Here is an 18,416-nt window from a genome sequence, read left to right as displayed (position 1 = left end):
TAAGTTGTTTTTACATTATTGTCGCTGCTTATATCAAGTTTCAACATAGAAACTAGATACAAGTGCCACTCTATTAACTGAAAAGAAATTATTCGTTTCCTTAAAACGGTTTTGGGGAATTATCATCCTCTGGTTTATTCTTGGAACAGTTGAAATATATTTATATACACGATATTTTTAGTAATACCAGTATCGGATATAGGATGATTTCCTTCGTGTACTGTAACATCAAAAGTAACATTTTAGAAACGCAAATTATGCAATGAGGTGAACAAATCGAGGACAATGAAATTCCGATTTGTTCCTATCGAGATTGGGGCAATTGTCTAAAATATTATTTATCTAGTTTTTCTTAAAGGTTCGTCTCATAGCGATAAAGAGGTGGACCCCAATACTCCGGAGAAGGTGCCGAGAACTCCTTCCGAAAGGAAGAGGAAAAGAAAAGCCGACGACAGTGGCGGTGCGCCCGTAAAAGGCGTGCGAAACGCTACCTCGGATAAAAAAATTAATGATTACTTTAAACATTCTGGAAATAGTCCTATTAGACACGGAGGGGCGAAAAGTCCGTCGCCTCAACAAACTCCTTACCCAATGGTAAGTAAATCACTAATCACAATTTATTGGTACTATGGCCAAATGTATAATGATGACAGTTTCACCCATGTATGAACTGATGATTATTTTTCGATCATGCACTACCAACTGATTACAAATAGGCAATAGTTGTATTAATTTAACATATGGAGTTATTTTAAATGTTTTGTTATTTAGTTTTATTGTTACAGTTTCCTCCATCACCTCAACAGGTGGGTCTGCCATCCCCCCAAGTCACTACGGTTCCTTATGATTTTTATAAACAACCGCCTCGGTTGCCCCTGCCTGTTATGGTTAACAAACAAGTACAGGTATGTGTATCTCTTGTCCTGATTATTTTTTTTACCTAAGTGGCCTCCACTACAAAAAACGAATCTATTTAAAACTGTCATAAATGGAATATTTTATCCAACAAAGTCGGTTTGTTTGATTGCTAATCACTTTTTATTCTATTAAAATATTGTTATCGTATAATAAATCTATGAACTTTGCTTTGTTTACTTTGTTCTGTATTTAAAGTAAAGGTAATTGTTATTGCAGATTTTACAATATTTTCTACAAAATTTACATTTTATATTATTCAACAAGAGAAAACAGTTTTTTTGCTTAAAAAAATGTTAGTCATACTTTTTTTTTGTTTTATGAGCGTTCAGTAGTTAAGTGACTTCTAAAATTATTGTTATTATTATGTATTAGAAGTATTGGAAGGCGTTTAGTTATTCTTCTTTCAAATTCTGTTATAATTTGGTGGTAGTATAGACTGAATAATGTGAATTTGGCACAGAGAATGTCTACAATTAATTCGAAACTGTTCTTGTTTTTCACATTTCATTGTTTAACAAATATATATTGTGATAAATCTATTTTGGAGCACACTTGTGAAGTTATTAATAACGTTTTCGCCAGAAGTAAAATAATATGGCGAACTGTTGTGGAGGCTTATTTTTTTTTATTTATGATGAAAACTAATCACCACTGTATGATCACAATGATTATATGATAACATGCACTACCAACTGAAACGACCGTTGCTTGCTTGTTAAATTATTACTTTTAGAATTTTTAATAATGTTTTTGTTTTGTGTTTCAGACTGAATTAACGTGTCAGAGGATACAAGAGTTCGAGACGCAAGCGTCATCGGATCTCGAAGTTCGAAATAACAAAATTGAAGAACTGAATCGGCAAAATGAAGAATATCGACACCAAATATCAACCCAACAAAAAGCGACGGACCAACATAAACAGCAAATAAATAAATGCATCGAGGTAGTAAAGAAACTGCTCAAAGAAAAAAGTTCGATAGAGAAGAAAGAAGCACGACAAAAATGTATGCAGAATAGGCTAAGGCTGGGACAATTTGTAACTCAAAGGGTAGGGGCGACGTTTCAAGAAAACTGGACTGATGGACACGCGTTTCAGGAGTTAGCGAGGTAGTTTAAACGTACCTAGTTAAGAATTGTGTATTAAATCTAGTGTCTGTTTAAGCAGGCGGCAGGAAGAAATAACGGCGGAACGGGAAGAAATCGACAGACAAAAAAAGTTATTGTTGAAGAAGAGGCCTTCAAACAATGAAAGTAGTAGGAAAAGAAATAATTCGAACGCTATGCATAACGGGACGGATTCGGGTTTTTTGAAGCCAGATGCTGTTCCCGGTTCTTTGACACTGCAAGAGTATTACGAAGCTGACGAAATCTTGAAATTAAGACAAAACGCCTTGAAAAAGGAAGATTCGGATCTTCAATTAGAGATGGAGAAGCTCGAACGGGAACGTAATCTTCACATAAGGGAATTGAAACGTATTCACAACGAGGATCAGTCTAGGTTTAATAACCATCCAGTGCTCAATGATAGATATTTGTTGTTAATGTTGTTGGGCAAGGGTGGGTTTAGTGAAGTGCATAAGGCTTTTGACCTTAAAGAACAGAGATATGTGGCCTGTAAAGTTCACCAACTCAATAAAGACTGGAAAGAAGATAAAAAAGCCAACTATATCAAGTGAGTGGTAAAAATCAACGTCATTTTTATTCACTTTATTTTTACTTTTTTCCATAATCTATCTATTAAATGATAAATGTTTTTTTTTCCAGGCACGCGTTAAGGGAGTACAATATCCATAAGGCTTTAGATCATCCTCGTGTAGTAAAATTATATGATGTTTTTGAAATAGATGCAAATTCCTTCTGTACAGTTCTAGAATATTGTGATGGTCATGATCTTGATTTTTATTTAAAGCAGGTGAGGTTTTTTTCTTTTTCTTATAATTAAGAAACTATAGTTTTGAGTTAAAGAATGTTTAAATTGCAAACTAATTCTTTAAAAAATATATTTATTTAGTTTGTTTTGTGATGACATTCTTGTGCCAGACATACCCTGTGGTGGTTAACATGTTTCAAGACGGGACTGATTCCTCTAACGTCATTCTGTTTTGTTTATTCAATTTTCAGATATTTGATCATAATGTGTTTGTTTTCAGCATAAGACAATACCGGAGAGAGAAGCGAGATCTATAATAATGCAGGTTGTGTCAGCTTTAAAGTACCTGAATGAGATTAAGCCACCCGTGATTCATTACGATCTCAAACCTGGCAATATTTTGCTCACGGAAGGTAATGTCTGTGGCGAAATCAAGATTACCGATTTCGGTTTGAGTAAAGTAATGGATGAGGAAAACTACAACCCTGACCACGGTATGGACCTCACATCGCAAGGAGCTGGTACCTATTGGTAAGGTTTTGATAGTGTTGGTTTTGTAAATCGAAAGGCTAATTTTCTTCTTTTAGGTATCTTCCTCCTGAATGTTTTGTAGTTGGGAAGAATCCTCCGAAAATTTCTTCGAAAGTGGATGTATGGAGCGTGGGCGTAATTTTTTATCAATGTCTATATGGCAAGAAACCGTTCGGGCACAACCAATCTCAAGCTACAATTTTAGAAGAAAATACGATTTTAAAGGCGACAGAAGTTCAGTTTGCTAATAAACCGGCAGTAACAAATGAAGCTAAGGTGAGTAAAATTATATTCATGTTGCGTTAAATCAAGTTTTATTTTATACGAATATTAAGATTATCTGCGTCATAAATGTTGCCTAATGACCAGATCCATGTTTGCTATTAAACTTTTACGATTATAAAAGTATTTGTCTACCATTATTAATTCAGGTCAATTGATTTTAGCATGTTTCGATTCGTAACTTGAAACATCGATAATTTTAATCTTTGATATTTGCTAGTGTTCTCTTCATTTAAGTTCATTTAACTATTCAGCCAATACCAAAAATGGAGAAATTAGCTTTATATTGCTTTTTTGTCTGAAGTGACTGAAATAACGAATATTAAATATTATCACTTAAACAAAACAAAGTATTATTTTCAATTTCTTTTGCTTAAATGTATTATTAAATCTTTTTCATGGGCTATTTAGACGCCGTAATTTCACCTAATGATTTTTAATATTTTTTTACTTTAACAACCTGCATATAAAAAATGCAAATGCAAGAGTAAAATCTCTTAGAAAAGATTAATTATTAAATAGATCGCCAATGAAAGTTAGTAATAATACGCCTCAGCCAGAGAAATTGTAATTTCAACTTGACTACACACCAAGAAAAAAAAGACAATTATTTTTATTTTTTATGATTGTTTTTATGTACAAATAAATCTTAGTAATAATAAAAATTAGATGATTAACATTTAGTATTATGTTAAACTTTACGAATTAATGAAAACTGTGTATTATTGTCTTGTTATTGTTGCAGAGTTTTATTCGAAGCTGTCTGGCGTATAGAAAGGAGGACCGTATTGACGTTTTATCACTAGCCAAACACGAATATTTGCAGCCCCCTATGCCTAAACATTCGAGAGTAGCATCAAGTCAGCAGCAGCAGCAACAACAGCAGCAGCAACAGCAACAACAACAGGCGGGCTCGTTTTCGACGGGACTATTTGGGGCAATGAACGCCTCCTCTTCATCTTAGTGCAGTGCTGTGTTTATTTAAGTTATTTAATTCATATGTCTAAAATACTACTCATAAAAACGTACATTAGTTAATAATTATTGACGATTTTAGTGGGACGCTGAAATCAAGATTGAACAAGTTGCGTGGTGAAAATGTTGTTATTTCGAGTGCGAATGTTGTAAAAGACGCCCCGTGTGTGCGATCTAAGGACTCCTTCAACTTCTTTCTCTTGTTGCTTACGCTTCCCTTCAAGGGTTTTTGTTATAAAGGTTGAATCGAACTAGAATCTTAGTGTACTCTAAAGCAACACTGTTATTTGTATAACTCGCTCTCTCTGGCTATTTTCCTCATATGTATGGATTAAACGCAATATTATACATATATGTGTACATTTGGTTAAATATCTACCTTTATAATGAGAACCAAAGTCTCAGTCCAGTACAGCACAGAAAAAGAACAATAGTCTGTATGTTTTCTTTCTAAGCTATAGTCCTAGAACATTATTAAGTTATTTTTTGAAGTGACCTTGCTTTGTACTATAGTGTGTATTTGGTTCGCTGCGTCCTGTTTCCTCTTCATTAAATAGTGTATCATATACAGAAGGCTCATGTTTGTATCCCCACATAACGTAAAAATGGTCGCTTATTAAATGAAATTGAAACGTATTTAATAAGCTCATTTTTTCCCAGCAGCTTTTTGAGACATTTTTGTTAAGACAGGTTCGTTTTACACATCTAAAATTTACATTGTTAGGGCGTAAATATTAGTAATATATGAGATTGAAATCAATAACCTCAATATGTTAAATTATTTATGCGATATACAGTGGACGGCACTAACAATATTGTGATTTTTACATAAACGACATTTTTTTCTATTATCGACATGTACGAATACATAACTTTATATTTGTTATTTAACCGCAGATTTATTGGTTTATTCGTGGTTAAAATGTGACGTTTTTTGAAATCACATTTGCCAATTGTTATCATTCATGCAAAGTGATCTTGAAAAACAGAGGTCTTGAAATCAATTTTATTAGAGGAAAAGATGGTAGAATTATTAGCAGTATATAGTGTATCAAAATTTATGAAAGAATTTAGTTAATCACCGTTTTTTAACTTGTAATAATGGTAGAATCGGTAATTGTTGCGGTATCCGCAACATTTCTAAATTGGCAGCTTGATATAATTTCAAAAAACGTCGGTGTTCTGTAAGCAAGTGCCGCACTGTATAAGTCTAGTTTATGTAACCCGCTTTCGGGGTGTATATATTTGAAAGCTTATTTATATAGTGGGGTTATTGTAAATTTTCCATGAAAATGTCTCAAATATCCGATCTGAACAGTTGTTTAAAAATGTACCAAGTGATGTGGAAATGTACGGACCTAGTTTGTACAGTGCACAGTGTACATTGCAGATGCTGAATAATTTAGGGTTGTGTAGAGGTCAACGTACATTCTTCGTCATTATTGTTTTGTAAATATATTGAAGCTGCAATATAAGAAGTGAATGCCAAACATGTCCGATATAAGTAAAACTCGCAAATAATTAAAATACATGTTACTTATTTATACTGTGCTGTTTGTGTGGGTGGTGCGCCACAGACATTGTGATAAGAAATTAACTAAGAAGTCATGTCTTAGTAGCAAAAAAAAACCGCAAAATGTATCGTTACTTTATTGTTTATGTACTTGTATCTATACTTTTATTTTATACAACGTTCACAGTTTTTTCTTTGGTATATCTACCGTTGTAAATAAGTGTGTATGAATACACAGTAAAAGTTTTCAAAACCAAGTTAATTTATTTCTTCTTCAATTTTATTATAAAATATAACTTTACTAAATTTAAAGCATATTTTTTTCCACCCCACACATTAAATTCGGTAAACAGTGAAGGTGAGGAGCTTATTAGTTATATTAAAAAAAGATTATTTTCTTTTCTACTATTTACATTTTAGTTACAGATATAAACTTAAGGACTGCAGCAAATAAGACACATACTTGCAACATAGTGTACATAGTAAACATGTTTGTTTTTGTAATTTACTAATGTACAATATTTCATTTCAATTGTAGATTACAAAATCAATAAAAGAACGTTGTAAGTACAGATACTTTCATTTTCCAAATTTACAACGAGAATTTTGGTGTGCATTTAATTCCTGATTTCTCATTCATTTCATTTGTAGTTTATAATTCAGGTATAGTAGCCTAACAATATTCTTATTTAGACTAGTGTTTTTTTCTTTCGTTGCACTTTTATTCGCATATTTATTTATAATAAGGTTGACAAAGCCCACAATTGTATCTTTCATTATTAAGAAATATTTCAATATTTTTAGGATTTGTTTATTACATTTTTGTTACAGTATTGGACCATTCAAAAGAACAGAAAAACTTACTAAGGGCTTGGTAGCTTAGTAAGAAAAGCAACCGACCAGCAACTGGGGAGACTTCGGTTTAAATCCGAGTCGTATTTGTGAGTTTTTGTGTTTTATAATGGGATAAAATCTAGAAGTACACACCTGGGCGAAGTCAGATTGCGCGTAAACATAAGAGGGGACGCGGACCAGTGGCATCCTTTCCTAAATATTGTCATAGTAAAGCGAATCTAAAGCCTGTTTTTTTAATAGAAATGCCAAACAGTCTTAACATTGGCACCACTAGTAAATTCATTCATGGTAATTTTAATAAAGGAAGTTTGCAGTTCCGGTTTTTTGAATTAGTTTGTCATTAAACGTCAATACAAAAAATCGTCTGAGAAAATTTAGAGACGAGACACCAAAAAAAGGAACAAATTCGGTACCGCTAACAGTTTTTTAGAAATTTAGAAACGAATAGTTCGCAAGCAGGAAGTAAGAAAGAGGGCCTGTTAAAATGTAGACGCAATTTGTAATGCAGATTTGCTAAACATTTCAATTTAGAATGAGAAAGAACCTCGGAAATAACGCAATTAAATTTGTGTCTTGTGCATCAACTTTGAGCTGATTTCAATAAATTACACAAAATTTATTGTCTATCATCACAATACCCGCTTGAATCTTTTGCTAAATAACTTTTTTTTGTATATACATCCTTTTTCTTCAAAGTTTTTGTAGCAAGAACCTCATTTTTGTCTACAACATTGTACTTACTTGCGGTGTGTTTACGAGTACAACAAAATTATTAGCACGGAACTCTGTCTTTAGACCTTATATATAAGTAATAATGTCTGTCCTCAGGTATTCAATTATAGCGCTTTCAGAGAGCAAGCAGGCACACAAATTCATAAAAGTCAAAATTTTGGTAATGGTAAAAGTAAAAACGCTTAAGTGAAAAAACGAGTTTTTACTCTATCCCTGAAAGGTAAAACATTTACTTGTGTCATTTAGTCATAAAAAGGTCACTTTTGTAACGTTTGCAGATAAAAATAATTCCATGATTTTTTTGTTTAAATTTTGTAATAATTTCATTATTGTAAATTAACACATAATTTTTTCACCAAAGCTTTGACTTGGTAATTTCCATTAAAAAAAAACACACTTTACATAAGTAACCTATACATACAGGGTGACCCAGGCGTGCGTGCAAACTTTTTTTCTATCGAAGTTATCGACATGATTTTTTTTTTCATCGTACATTGTACATCGACCCACAAAAAAATTCATAACTTCAAAATTATTCAAGATAATTTAACCATCTTTTTTCCTGTTGATTTCTTAAGCTTTTGCGCGTCTTCTGAGATAAAGACAAACTCGGAGTCCATGTTCCATCGCGTACTACGATTTTTTGAAAATGACAAAATACAAATGGCAATAACCCGACTTTTTCAAATACAACACTATATTTTACTGCATCATTGCATGGCATTTTTTATGAGCTCTTTGTCGATATAGGATTCATGGGGTCTACTTTGTAAAATTTATGAGATTTTTGCAAAATAAGTAATGTTGATGTTTTTTTTCTGAAAAAAAAAATCGAGTAGGCCGGTATCGTTTGACACATCTATGCAATTCTGAAAAAAATGTGTTTCAATAAAATTAAGTTGTAATAGAAACAGGAGTACATCACAATAAAGGAAACAATTTTAATAATCTTTACAAGAATAGGAAAAAATGACTAATAGAAAACAATGTAAAAATTTTGAGAAAAGGTTACTTATAAAAACTGCTCAAATAGGTCCCATCATGTTCCACACAAGCTGCTAGTCTTTTAGTAAATGAGCTCCGAACTCTAGCAAGCATTGCTCCATCAACTGAATGGAAGGCTTCCGTGATCCTGTTTTTCATATCATCTGCAGTTGTTGGACGATCTCTGAAAACTTTTTTTTCACGTACCCCCAAAGAAAGAAATCGAGGGGAGTTAGGTCTGAAGATCGTGCGGGCCAGGGAATAGTACCTCCTCTGCCTATCCAACAATAAGGATAGGACGGTACATTTTGCTTGCTAATAAAGGACCAATACAGTAAACCATATTCACTAATTCTTCACGAGTGAAATTCATTATTGACAATTTGACGTGTACAATTATTAAAAGTACATGAAAGTGTCAAATTTTACGACAGCAGCCTACTCGATTCTTTTTTTTTTAGAAAAAACCATCAACATTTCTTATTTTGTAAAAATCGTACAAATTTTACAAGATTAACCCCGTAAACCCTACATCGACAAAAAGCTCATAAAAAATGCCATGTAATGATGCAATAAAATATAATGTGTTGTATTTAAAAAAAAAACGAGTTATTGCCATTTGTATTTTGTCATTTTCAAAAAATCGTAGTAGCCGATGGAACATCAACTCCGAGTTTGCCTTTTTCTCAAAAAATGCGCTAAAGCTTAAGGAATCGACTGGAAAAATGTTGGTTAAATTATCTTGAATAATTTTAAAGTTATGAATTTTTTGTGGGTCGATGTACGATGTAATTTTGACACATAAATTGGCATAAGTCAAAAACTATTGCAGGTAAGTCTAAGAAACCAAGGTGCATTATATTGACAATTTAGTGGCGAATCCAGAAATGTAATAAAAAATTAAAAAACAGAACTTAGTTGTGTATCTTATTTGGGACATCCTGTATATGAATAGAAATATTTTTATAATGTGCCTCATTGTCGTATCTATCCTTTGAAAAAAAAATCATGTCGATAACTTGGAGCGAAAAAAAGTTATAGAGCGTGCACGAACCCCTGGGTCACCCTGTATAAAACCTAAAAAAAAATTTAATACAATTTGTCAGTTGTTATGAGATGGTTATTTTTATAGAGTAATATTTGTCTTATACAAACATTGAAAGATTAACATCTGGGCAATGATTGCAAACCGTTTAAACGAGATAAAGGTAATGCAAAAATTTTATCGAAAACTACATTAAAAAACTTTCAAATTTTTGCTTATTTATTTTTGCAGCGTTCCATATTTTTCAAAATGCTGTGAATACAGTTGAAGATACAAAAAAAATGTAAGAAACAAGGTTGTAAAGAATTAAGTTAGAAATTAATTTTCTACAATAAACTCTATTCACTGATATGTCTTTAACGGTTTAGGTTTAAATTGTTTTAAAGTATTCCCCCAGCACTCAATCCCCAAAAAAATTAAAGAAATCCGTCGCTTGAGCGGCTTTGAACGTCTTTGGTCTTGGATTAAATCGTTAAAGATAGAGATATGGTCTCGCAGACGTTTTTGTAGGTAATTTAATTCTCTACAGCATTTTTTTCTTACATTTTTTTTTGTATCGTATCGTAATCGTATTCGCAGCATTTTAAAAAATACGGGACGGACACAAAATTTAAATATTTTAAATTTTTCTCATATTTTTCGTGAAAAATTTGGTCGTCAGTTTAAGAATGTAAAGCTTAACGCATATAAAATTATTAAATTAATTAAAATTAATTTAAAATCATTTGGACCCGAGCCGGTATAACGCTCGAAGCTCCCCTCATTTTTTTGCTCTGCATGTTCTTATTTTTTTGGGTACAGAAAATCGAGCCCGGGCGATTTCGTTTCTCGTTTTGCTTTCTAGTATTTATTAGTTCTCCGTAGTCCCAAGATATAGATAGGAAGTTTCTCACTTCACTAAGGAAAGATGCTATTAGGAAAAAAGATTTAAATGACAAATTTCAAACTTATTTAAACATTAAGAAAAAAATAATTAGACAATAACATCTGCTTCAATAAGAATCTCGCCATCGTTTAAAATAAACATTTATTTTTCAAAAAATATTTTTTTTGTGTAAGACTTCGTATTTTAAAAATTTCAGGACTTTGGAAATGATGGGTCCTTGCTGAGTGAACACCACGGACACAACTTTGCTTGCTTTGGTGGAAGAGTTAAGCAGTGGTGTAGCAAGAAAACATTTCGGCTTAAAAGAAGGGACTTTGAACAAATAAAAGTGGGAAATTCCAAACGCCTTATATGTGAATTTTGAATTTACGTGATTGTTATTTTTGTCCCAATTTTATTTGTCCATCGACTATACCATTAGTGGACATTAAAAGTTGTGACATCCACAATCTTGTGTATAAACTTTTGAATTGTAATTTAAAATAAAAATTGTTAGCAATCTAAAGATGACTGTCTTCTTTGAACCTAAAGAGATGTTAGATCAATTTGTGTTATTTATTAAAGTCTTGTAAATGTATAAACAGCATTAAAATACTTACTGAACTTTAACTTGATGTTTTTGACATTATGTCATACATAACTTTTCTAACCTTATTTGTAAAAATTCTAATTTACCTAATGTGGTGTAAACTTTTGATTTATTGTCATGTTGGTCCCAGTTTTTTATGTCTACCGATGGTAGACGCGGTCAAAAAATACTAGTACAGTGCCGGACATTAAATTTGGGCCACCATTGTTATGTAACTTTAACAAAATTAAATGTAAACTATCAGCTTGACAGTGGTGACAGTGTTATGACAATACTCCGGTAAATTGTAAACGCTAGTTACCAATTTAGTAAAAATATTTTTAATAAAATGTTTTCAAACAATGAGAAAATAAAAAAATTATTTATGCTATTATTTTTGGAAGCATGAGGATGCACATAAAATTGTCTAAAGGAATTTTATTCAAAGTAAAAGTATCTCAGCGTAAAATGTAAATTGGTCCAATGTAATTTTGTCCAACGTAAATTGATTCAAAGAAAAATCAACATTCGTACTTATAATTGTCCACCGTAAAAAAAGTCCAACGATTTAGGAACATGTTTGGGTGTTGGCAGTTTTCAAAAAGTTTAGTTACAATAAAAAAAATAAAAAGAACACATTTAGAGGATTGATTTTTAAAGGAAATTGAAAAAAAAACTGCGGATGAATCACAACTTCGTAAAAAAAATTGTAAACTTTTGAATACATGATAACTGGGTATAAGCACTTTAGTAGTGCCGGGTTAGCGTTACTAAGAAACGAACTATCAAGTCATTATTGTTGCCAAAGGAGAATTTGTCACAATTTGACTTGATAGTTCGTTTCTTAGTAACACTAACCCCGCAAATTCAAATTTCAATTTTTCAAGAGCCATTTTCGCCGAACTGGAGTTAATTGGAGAATCGACAAAAATGTCTATAAGATCGTCCTTGTCGAACACTACAAGCTTCATTAATCAGATTTTAATTTTTGTTACTCCTGCAGCCGGCAAAAAATAAAAACTAATTTCCCATTTTAATCTCCTATATCCAAGTGTGCCTGGGACACCCGGTATGTATATCAACTGTTGTCATAGATACATTATAAAATTCATAAGAACTACTTGATAATTTTGTTGGTACTGAAAAGAGCACTGCAAACTTTTGGACATTTTTACGGTCGACAAAAGTACGGTTGCTTATCTTACGTTGGACAAAAATACTTTGGATATTTTTACGGTGGATAAAATTATGTTTTACTGCTTTGGCCCTTTTTACGGATTACGGACATAAATACTGATGCTTTACTTTGGACAAAATTGATCTTTTCCAAGCATGAAGCTAATTAACGATTTCAAGCATTCTACTGTTTTTTTGAAAAATATTTACTTACTGAAACTTAATGTACTGCAAATTCCACGCCACTGGAAATATAGTTTTGCTTTCTGTCAGTTGTCAAAAAAGAAACGTCAAACGTCAGATTTTTAAATGATTGAGGTTGTCTAATAACATCGATTTTTAGGTAAAACAATCATAAACATGAAGTTATAAATAATGTAAGCAATTCAAATAAATGGTATTTGTGACGATGATGACTGCTGCACAGGATGTCTTCACTTTAAAGTGTATATTAAATAATATAAAAATCAGGCTGTGTTCTCGGATAGAGAGTGGAGTCAAACAGCTTTTGGCTCTAATTACAAGGTAAATTGTTAATAGTATGTTTCTATTCTGAAATATTTTTTGTAGTGACAATGATGTCGTATTTCATTACACTTACGGTGAATTACCTCCGGTAATTAAGAGAGTTCCTTGGTTGTCAGATTCAAATAAAGTTATTCAAGCTGTTTGTTTCGACCCTACTGCAACATGGCTTTTAGTTGTTTGTGTGTCTCCACAATACAATCAAGAATAGAAAATTTTTACTGTTATTTTTCAGCAATTGATGGTTCCTTGTACATAATTCCTGCATTGAGTTTAACAGACAAAAAACAAAAAATTGACTGCAAATGGTCTCTGAACGATATAACCCATTTCCCAAAGCATTCACAAACGCCAGATTCAAAACCTACATGTGTTGTATGGTGGCAAACTTTAGATTGCAATCAGAATGCTTTAGTAGGCTACGAAAGTGGGGCTATAGCTTTGATAAGCTTAACTGATGGACGATGTTTGGGGTGTTGTGCAATTTCCGAAACTGTGACGGGACTTTCACTGTGTCAAGACAATACTCTAGACTCAGTTTCATTATTGGTAAATATATATTTTTTCTTAATTCTTAGATTTATGTCTTGAAATTAGATAAATGGAGACAGCGGTCAACAATGGCGTCTAGTACTTGAACAAAACTCAGTTGGCTGTTTATGGCCTCCTGAATCAACAAACCAATCAGATGACTTGACGCGCTCAAGATTGTATAATTTGAAGCAAATGGGGGTGGATAAGTTGGCATCACTAAAACAAAGGTTGGTCGAGGCCAGAAGTGGCAGAAGGGATAGTCAAAGTGATACAGCAAGTGAATCTTCACATTCAGAATCCACACATTTAGGTCCTGAGCTATTGCCTTGTCTTTGTGATACTATTTTTGCACCACAATATGCAAGAAATCGTTACTTATTTTCTGCGTTTTATAAACCCACAAGTTTATTAACTGTACATGGAGTAGATGTTGATTCAGCGCCGTTGTTTGTCCACAAGTTGATGAATGGGACAAGTTCACTTTTATTGACTGATAAATTGATTTATACTGTTAATGATGAAAGAAATATTATTACTATTGTTAGTACTCAATTGTCCGAGTGTAGAATGGAGGGCGATGCAGTTAGTTTTAATTTCTAGTCATCACTCTTTCTCTTACATAATTTTTTTTAGAAATTCAATCCTGATGCGCTTGTTGCACAATTTATAATTGAAAAAGAGAAAATTTTGAATATTTACAAGTTGACAGACTTGAGTTGGGGAAGAAGCAGAAAATATAAAGATGAACAAAGGAAGGAAAAACATTATGAAATGCCTAAAACAGTAGAGGATTTGAACATAAAGAAACCAAGAGTTGACACTTGTGTGGTTATCACTAATGCTTCTGTATACAAAGTTGTGATTAGGTAAGTTTACATATTTACATTATCTACCATTTCTTTAACTTTGATAACAGTATTATTAACTTTTTATCAAGAAGTAGGAACAAGGGTTTTTCTTTATTAGTAGTTTATTTTTTGCAAGAAACTGTTTATTTATATTTTAAAACTGAAAAACACACGAGTATTTTGAAAAGTGATTATTTTCTTGCTATACCTAGAATTAGAAAATTACATTGAAATTATGCAATTTTATTTGCACTTATAGATAAGACTTTGTTTAACAAATATTAGTAAAATTCTTTGTACTCAGTTTGATTTATTGATTTTCATTGAATTATAAAAAATTCGCAATATTCATATCTAAAGGAAATGAATTAAAAATCTAGTTGCTTCTATTTAGTATGAAAGCAAAGTTGTTTTTATGCGGAATTAATGAGCGAAAAACCTCCATAACCAATTTTTTAATTAATTAAAATCACTCACTGATTAATCCTATATAAGTGTATACAGCGTGATTCAAAAGAGTCGGACCAACTCTCGAAAAGTGAGTTCAGATTTTATTTTCAAGCCTTTTTTTTTCATATTATCATGTAGGCACCTTAGGTCTTTTGTTTCCGATGTTCTCGGAGTATCACTGAGAGGTTGTAACACGTGTTATTTATACAATTTTTTCTATTAGGCGCTTTTTACTCGTAAATAACATTTTTTTATTAAATTTTAGAGTTTAAATTAATAACATTTGACGTATGGGGTACTCAAATCGCTTGAAAATAGCTCAAATTGCATTAGTCGATGAAATACGTTGATCTACAATTTTTCACTTAACAACGACAGTATGCAGCCAGTGCGGCAAAAGTATTGCATTAAATGTTGCCGAAAAGTGTTACAAAGCTGTATTTTGTGTTACACAAAATGCTTATTGTGGCATTAAAATAGAAAGGAAATAGTAATTAAATATATTACTTTTCTTGAATGTTATTGTTTTTCAACTTTACATATGCGATAGTTCACCCTTTATTTTCACTTTTTTTGAAAATATTTTTAATGTATGTATTAATTTATCATTTTTAGTTGCTCTCCCATAAACAAATTTGTCCATTTTGTTACGGCTGATAACGATTTGGAAAAAGCTGAAAGATTGTCAATAATTTTCGGCTTAAATATACAACAATTACTGGAAGCATGTGGCGATTTAATGATTACTAAAGGATCATTCCATTCTGGTATAATTTTGTATAAACAAGCAAAAGTCCATTTGTTGAAAAGAGTCCTCAAACTTGCCATCTCAGCCGACTGTCGAACTCTTCTTAAATTCGTACATCTTTGTCTGAGTGCAAGTCGAGTAGATATGTCGATGGCAACGAAAATCCACATTGGTAATTTAGCCGTTATGGCCTACACCGAATTAATCCTCCGACATGGCGGACAGGCTCGAATTTCAAACACTAAAGATTTCATGTAACTGAAATATATTCAAAAATTTCGTAAAATCTTAATTTTTGTTTTTCCAGGAATTTCTTGCGTTATGAAGAGTTCTATGACCAGATTTTAGCTGTTAACGTTGCCTGCCAAGCCGGTCATTGGAACATTGTTTCTTTATTAGCCAAATGTCGTGGTTTACAGCCTGAAGTTGTTACAGCTTTTGGCCAAATACTTCAAAGTGCAAGAGCACCAAGACCCAACGATCGTGAATTTTTATTCGCTCTTTCTGAACCGAGTTTAACACAAAGTCTTGTGATTTTGCCTCAAAGTAGTAAAGAGATTTTTAATTTTGTTCGCACTAATGTGGACACCTTTCCTGTTGACATTCTTCAAAGATTTGCCGTACAATTAGATCCGAGTCAGCCATGTGTCATCCCTTTAGTGAACAAAATATTTTACACGAATAAATATTCGTCTAGTCTTGACACCACTATAGAATCCGTCGATATGGAAAATCCGGATAAGGCCTTAATTACCATAAAAGATTTAATAGAGACATTTTTGTTCGTTTTAATTAAACTCATTGGGAAAACGGATAAGGACGAGTAAGTTATAAATTGCCAGTTGAGTGTTTTTACATTTTTTTATTTGTAGATACAATATCCATTTGTTAGATTTTACAGATCCTCCTGAGCCTCCTGTCGAAGAATCTTTAATTAATAAAATGCCAGATTTGCATCACTTGAGTTGCGGCTTTGAACACGCTGCAGTCGTGCGAAATTCGTGTCTTTACACAATGGGGGTCTCCAGTTCCGGGTGTTTAGGTCTGGGTCCACTTCTTACTCAAAGTAGTCCTCCGAAATTAGTCCAAACTTTATTCGACCTAAAAGTCAAAGTCTTGAGTGTTAGTTGTGGTCGCAAACATACACTCGCTTTGACTGACTACGGGGTATGTTCATCTTAAAGTCTGTTTTTTTTAATTTTATTAATGTTGGTACCACTGTAAAAAGTGTAAAAAAAAAACCTGCAAACGAAAACATAAAAACGTTAATAGCTTTTGGAAATTTGTCAAACAATGTGTCTATATTTGGACTAAAATTTTAACGAATATACAAAATACCATGCGTTCAATTAAATTTCTAACAATTCGCCTAAGTCGTTAAAGTTAAGTTGGCAAGATTGAATAAGATTCAGATATGAAATATGAATTTTTCACTTATTTTGGGAGAATTGTAGAAAACAAGACACTAAACGAATTATTTGGATTGGTCTCTCGATTTTAGTCGTTTTTCACGGTTTTGAGCAGTCAGTTTTCTAATAAAGAATACTTTAAAATCGAACCAAATGACTTTCTTCTTCTTCTTCTTCTACAAGGGTCATGTCACCACTAAAATGTATCAAACGTTTGTTGATCAATTTTGAAAAACCAGATGACGTTTTTCGCACTCTTATAAACAGTCAATTTTAAAAAAAGTGTTTTTATGTTACCGAAATTACCGAAAAACTTTCCTTTCTAAAGGTTTCGAAATATAGTGTTTCAGAACTCGCGCCCTATAAAAAATGGCATGTTAGGTTTTCAGGAACATGGAAAAAAATGTTTAAAAAATTTTATCTATAAAGGTTTCGGGAGTTTAAAATTTCCATTTTGATCCTATTTATTTCTGTTGGAAAAATTATTTTCCATTTTTTTTTTGCTGCAGGTTATTAGAAGAGGAAACGAGGAAGCTGTAACTATGTTTAAGGTTATTTGTGGCTTTTATTGGAATTTTTTTTGTACCATTACTAAATAATTATGAAAAACATATACACGATCATCAGTAACATTAAATAGACAAAAAAATGTCAAATGTCAAAAAACAAATGTGAATTTTTTTTGACAGATACAATTTTTTAAACATTTTCTCCATGTTCCTGGTATCTTATCTTACTTGGAATTTTTCTCTGTGGCGCGAGTTCTGAAACAACCTGTTTTGTATTCTAGGTGTAAACTCGCGGGTAGAAGATGATACAATTAAAATGCCTTTTTGAATTATCTGTCGATCTCTAATCGATTTTGAGCGTTTTTTTCTTTGGAACTATTGAAAAAAATTATGAAATTGATTTTCAATTGAATCATCAAACAACTAAATACATATAACAATTTTCGCATTCTTATCTAGGTCCTAGCCATCTGAAAAAATGCATAAAATGTTTGTTTTAGGATTTTGGAAAAATTGATTTTATCATTGGGAAAATTAGTGGATATTTTTTTATTACAAAGTTGTTTGTTAGGCGTATAAAATTGCTATGAAAAAAAAAATTGAAAAAATGTGCGAAATTGATGATTTGTAAATTGAACCAAATGACGTTTTTTGTATTCTTATAATTCAGAAACAGAAAAATCAAAAAAATTCAAAAATCAATAAAATCTAAAAATCAAAAATTCTAAAAACTAAATATATAAAAAACGTCTTTTAGAAATAAACTTTTATTAGAAAAATGTACTAAAAAGTAAGAAATAATTTTTTTCTGTCAGGAGAACATTTGCTTACACCCTAAGATTTTAAAATTTAAAAAAGAAAGCTTTGAGGGCGGGAACTGAGTAAATAAGTAATTGTGCAATTTAGTCGTTATGTTATAACCGCTCCCAAAGCTTGTATAAATTTTAAAATTCTAAGGTGTAAGCAAATGTTCTGTGACAGTAAAAAATATTTTTTATATTTAGTCCATTTTTCAGATAAAAGCTCATTTTTAAAAGAAGTTTTTTATATTTTTTTTT

At 31.9% G+C, this 18,416-nt stretch overlaps 2 protein-coding genes across 17 annotated transcripts in view; both read left to right on the top strand.

The window, feature by feature from the left end:
• Nucleotides 1-6,346, top strand: part of LOC123015785 (serine/threonine-protein kinase tousled-like 2) — a 39,884-nt gene extending 33,538 nt beyond the window's left edge. For 8 of the 16 annotated variants that reach the window (XM_044415720.1, XM_044415731.1, XM_044415725.1 and 5 more), the window contains 8 exons: nucleotides 347-594; nucleotides 786-905; nucleotides 1,685-2,025; nucleotides 2,081-2,590; nucleotides 2,683-2,830; nucleotides 3,069-3,319; nucleotides 3,376-3,595; nucleotides 4,347-6,346. In XM_044415720.1, coding sequence (XP_044271655.1) covers nucleotides 347-594; nucleotides 786-905; nucleotides 1,685-2,025; nucleotides 2,081-2,590; nucleotides 2,683-2,830; nucleotides 3,069-3,319; nucleotides 3,376-3,595; nucleotides 4,347-4,565 — 2,057 coding nt within the window. In that variant the 3' untranslated portion in view covers nucleotides 4,566-6,346. The remainder of the gene's footprint in view (nucleotides 1-346; nucleotides 595-785; nucleotides 906-1,684; nucleotides 2,026-2,080; nucleotides 2,591-2,682; nucleotides 2,831-3,068; nucleotides 3,320-3,375; nucleotides 3,596-4,346) is intronic. The other 8 variants (XM_044415724.1, XM_044415735.1, XM_044415729.1 and 5 more) reach the window with 3 other exon arrangements.
• Nucleotides 6,347-12,624: 6,278 nt separating this feature from the next.
• LOC123010663 overlaps nucleotides 12,625-18,416 on the top strand; it is a 10,506-nt gene continuing 4,714 nt past the window's right edge. The window contains exons 1-8 of the mRNA XM_044407737.1: nucleotides 12,625-12,860; nucleotides 12,906-13,042; nucleotides 13,096-13,409; nucleotides 13,458-13,976; nucleotides 14,028-14,260; nucleotides 15,308-15,694; nucleotides 15,748-16,263; nucleotides 16,313-16,607. Coding sequence (XP_044263672.1) covers nucleotides 12,730-12,860; nucleotides 12,906-13,042; nucleotides 13,096-13,409; nucleotides 13,458-13,976; nucleotides 14,028-14,260; nucleotides 15,308-15,694; nucleotides 15,748-16,263; nucleotides 16,313-16,607 — 2,532 coding nt within the window. The 5' untranslated portion in view covers nucleotides 12,625-12,729. The remainder of the gene's footprint in view (nucleotides 12,861-12,905; nucleotides 13,043-13,095; nucleotides 13,410-13,457; nucleotides 13,977-14,027; nucleotides 14,261-15,307; nucleotides 15,695-15,747; nucleotides 16,264-16,312; nucleotides 16,608-18,416) is intronic.

The sequence above is a fragment of the Tribolium madens genome, unplaced genomic scaffold (assembly GCF_015345945.1).
Source record: "Tribolium madens isolate multiple individuals breed KSU strain unplaced genomic scaffold, Tmad_KSU_1.1 Scaffold_19;HRSCAF=116;Tcas5.2_LG9, whole genome shotgun sequence".
Taxonomy (NCBI): domain Eukaryota; kingdom Metazoa; phylum Arthropoda; class Insecta; order Coleoptera; family Tenebrionidae; genus Tribolium; species Tribolium madens.
This window is presented reverse-complemented; position numbering and strand designations above follow the sequence as displayed.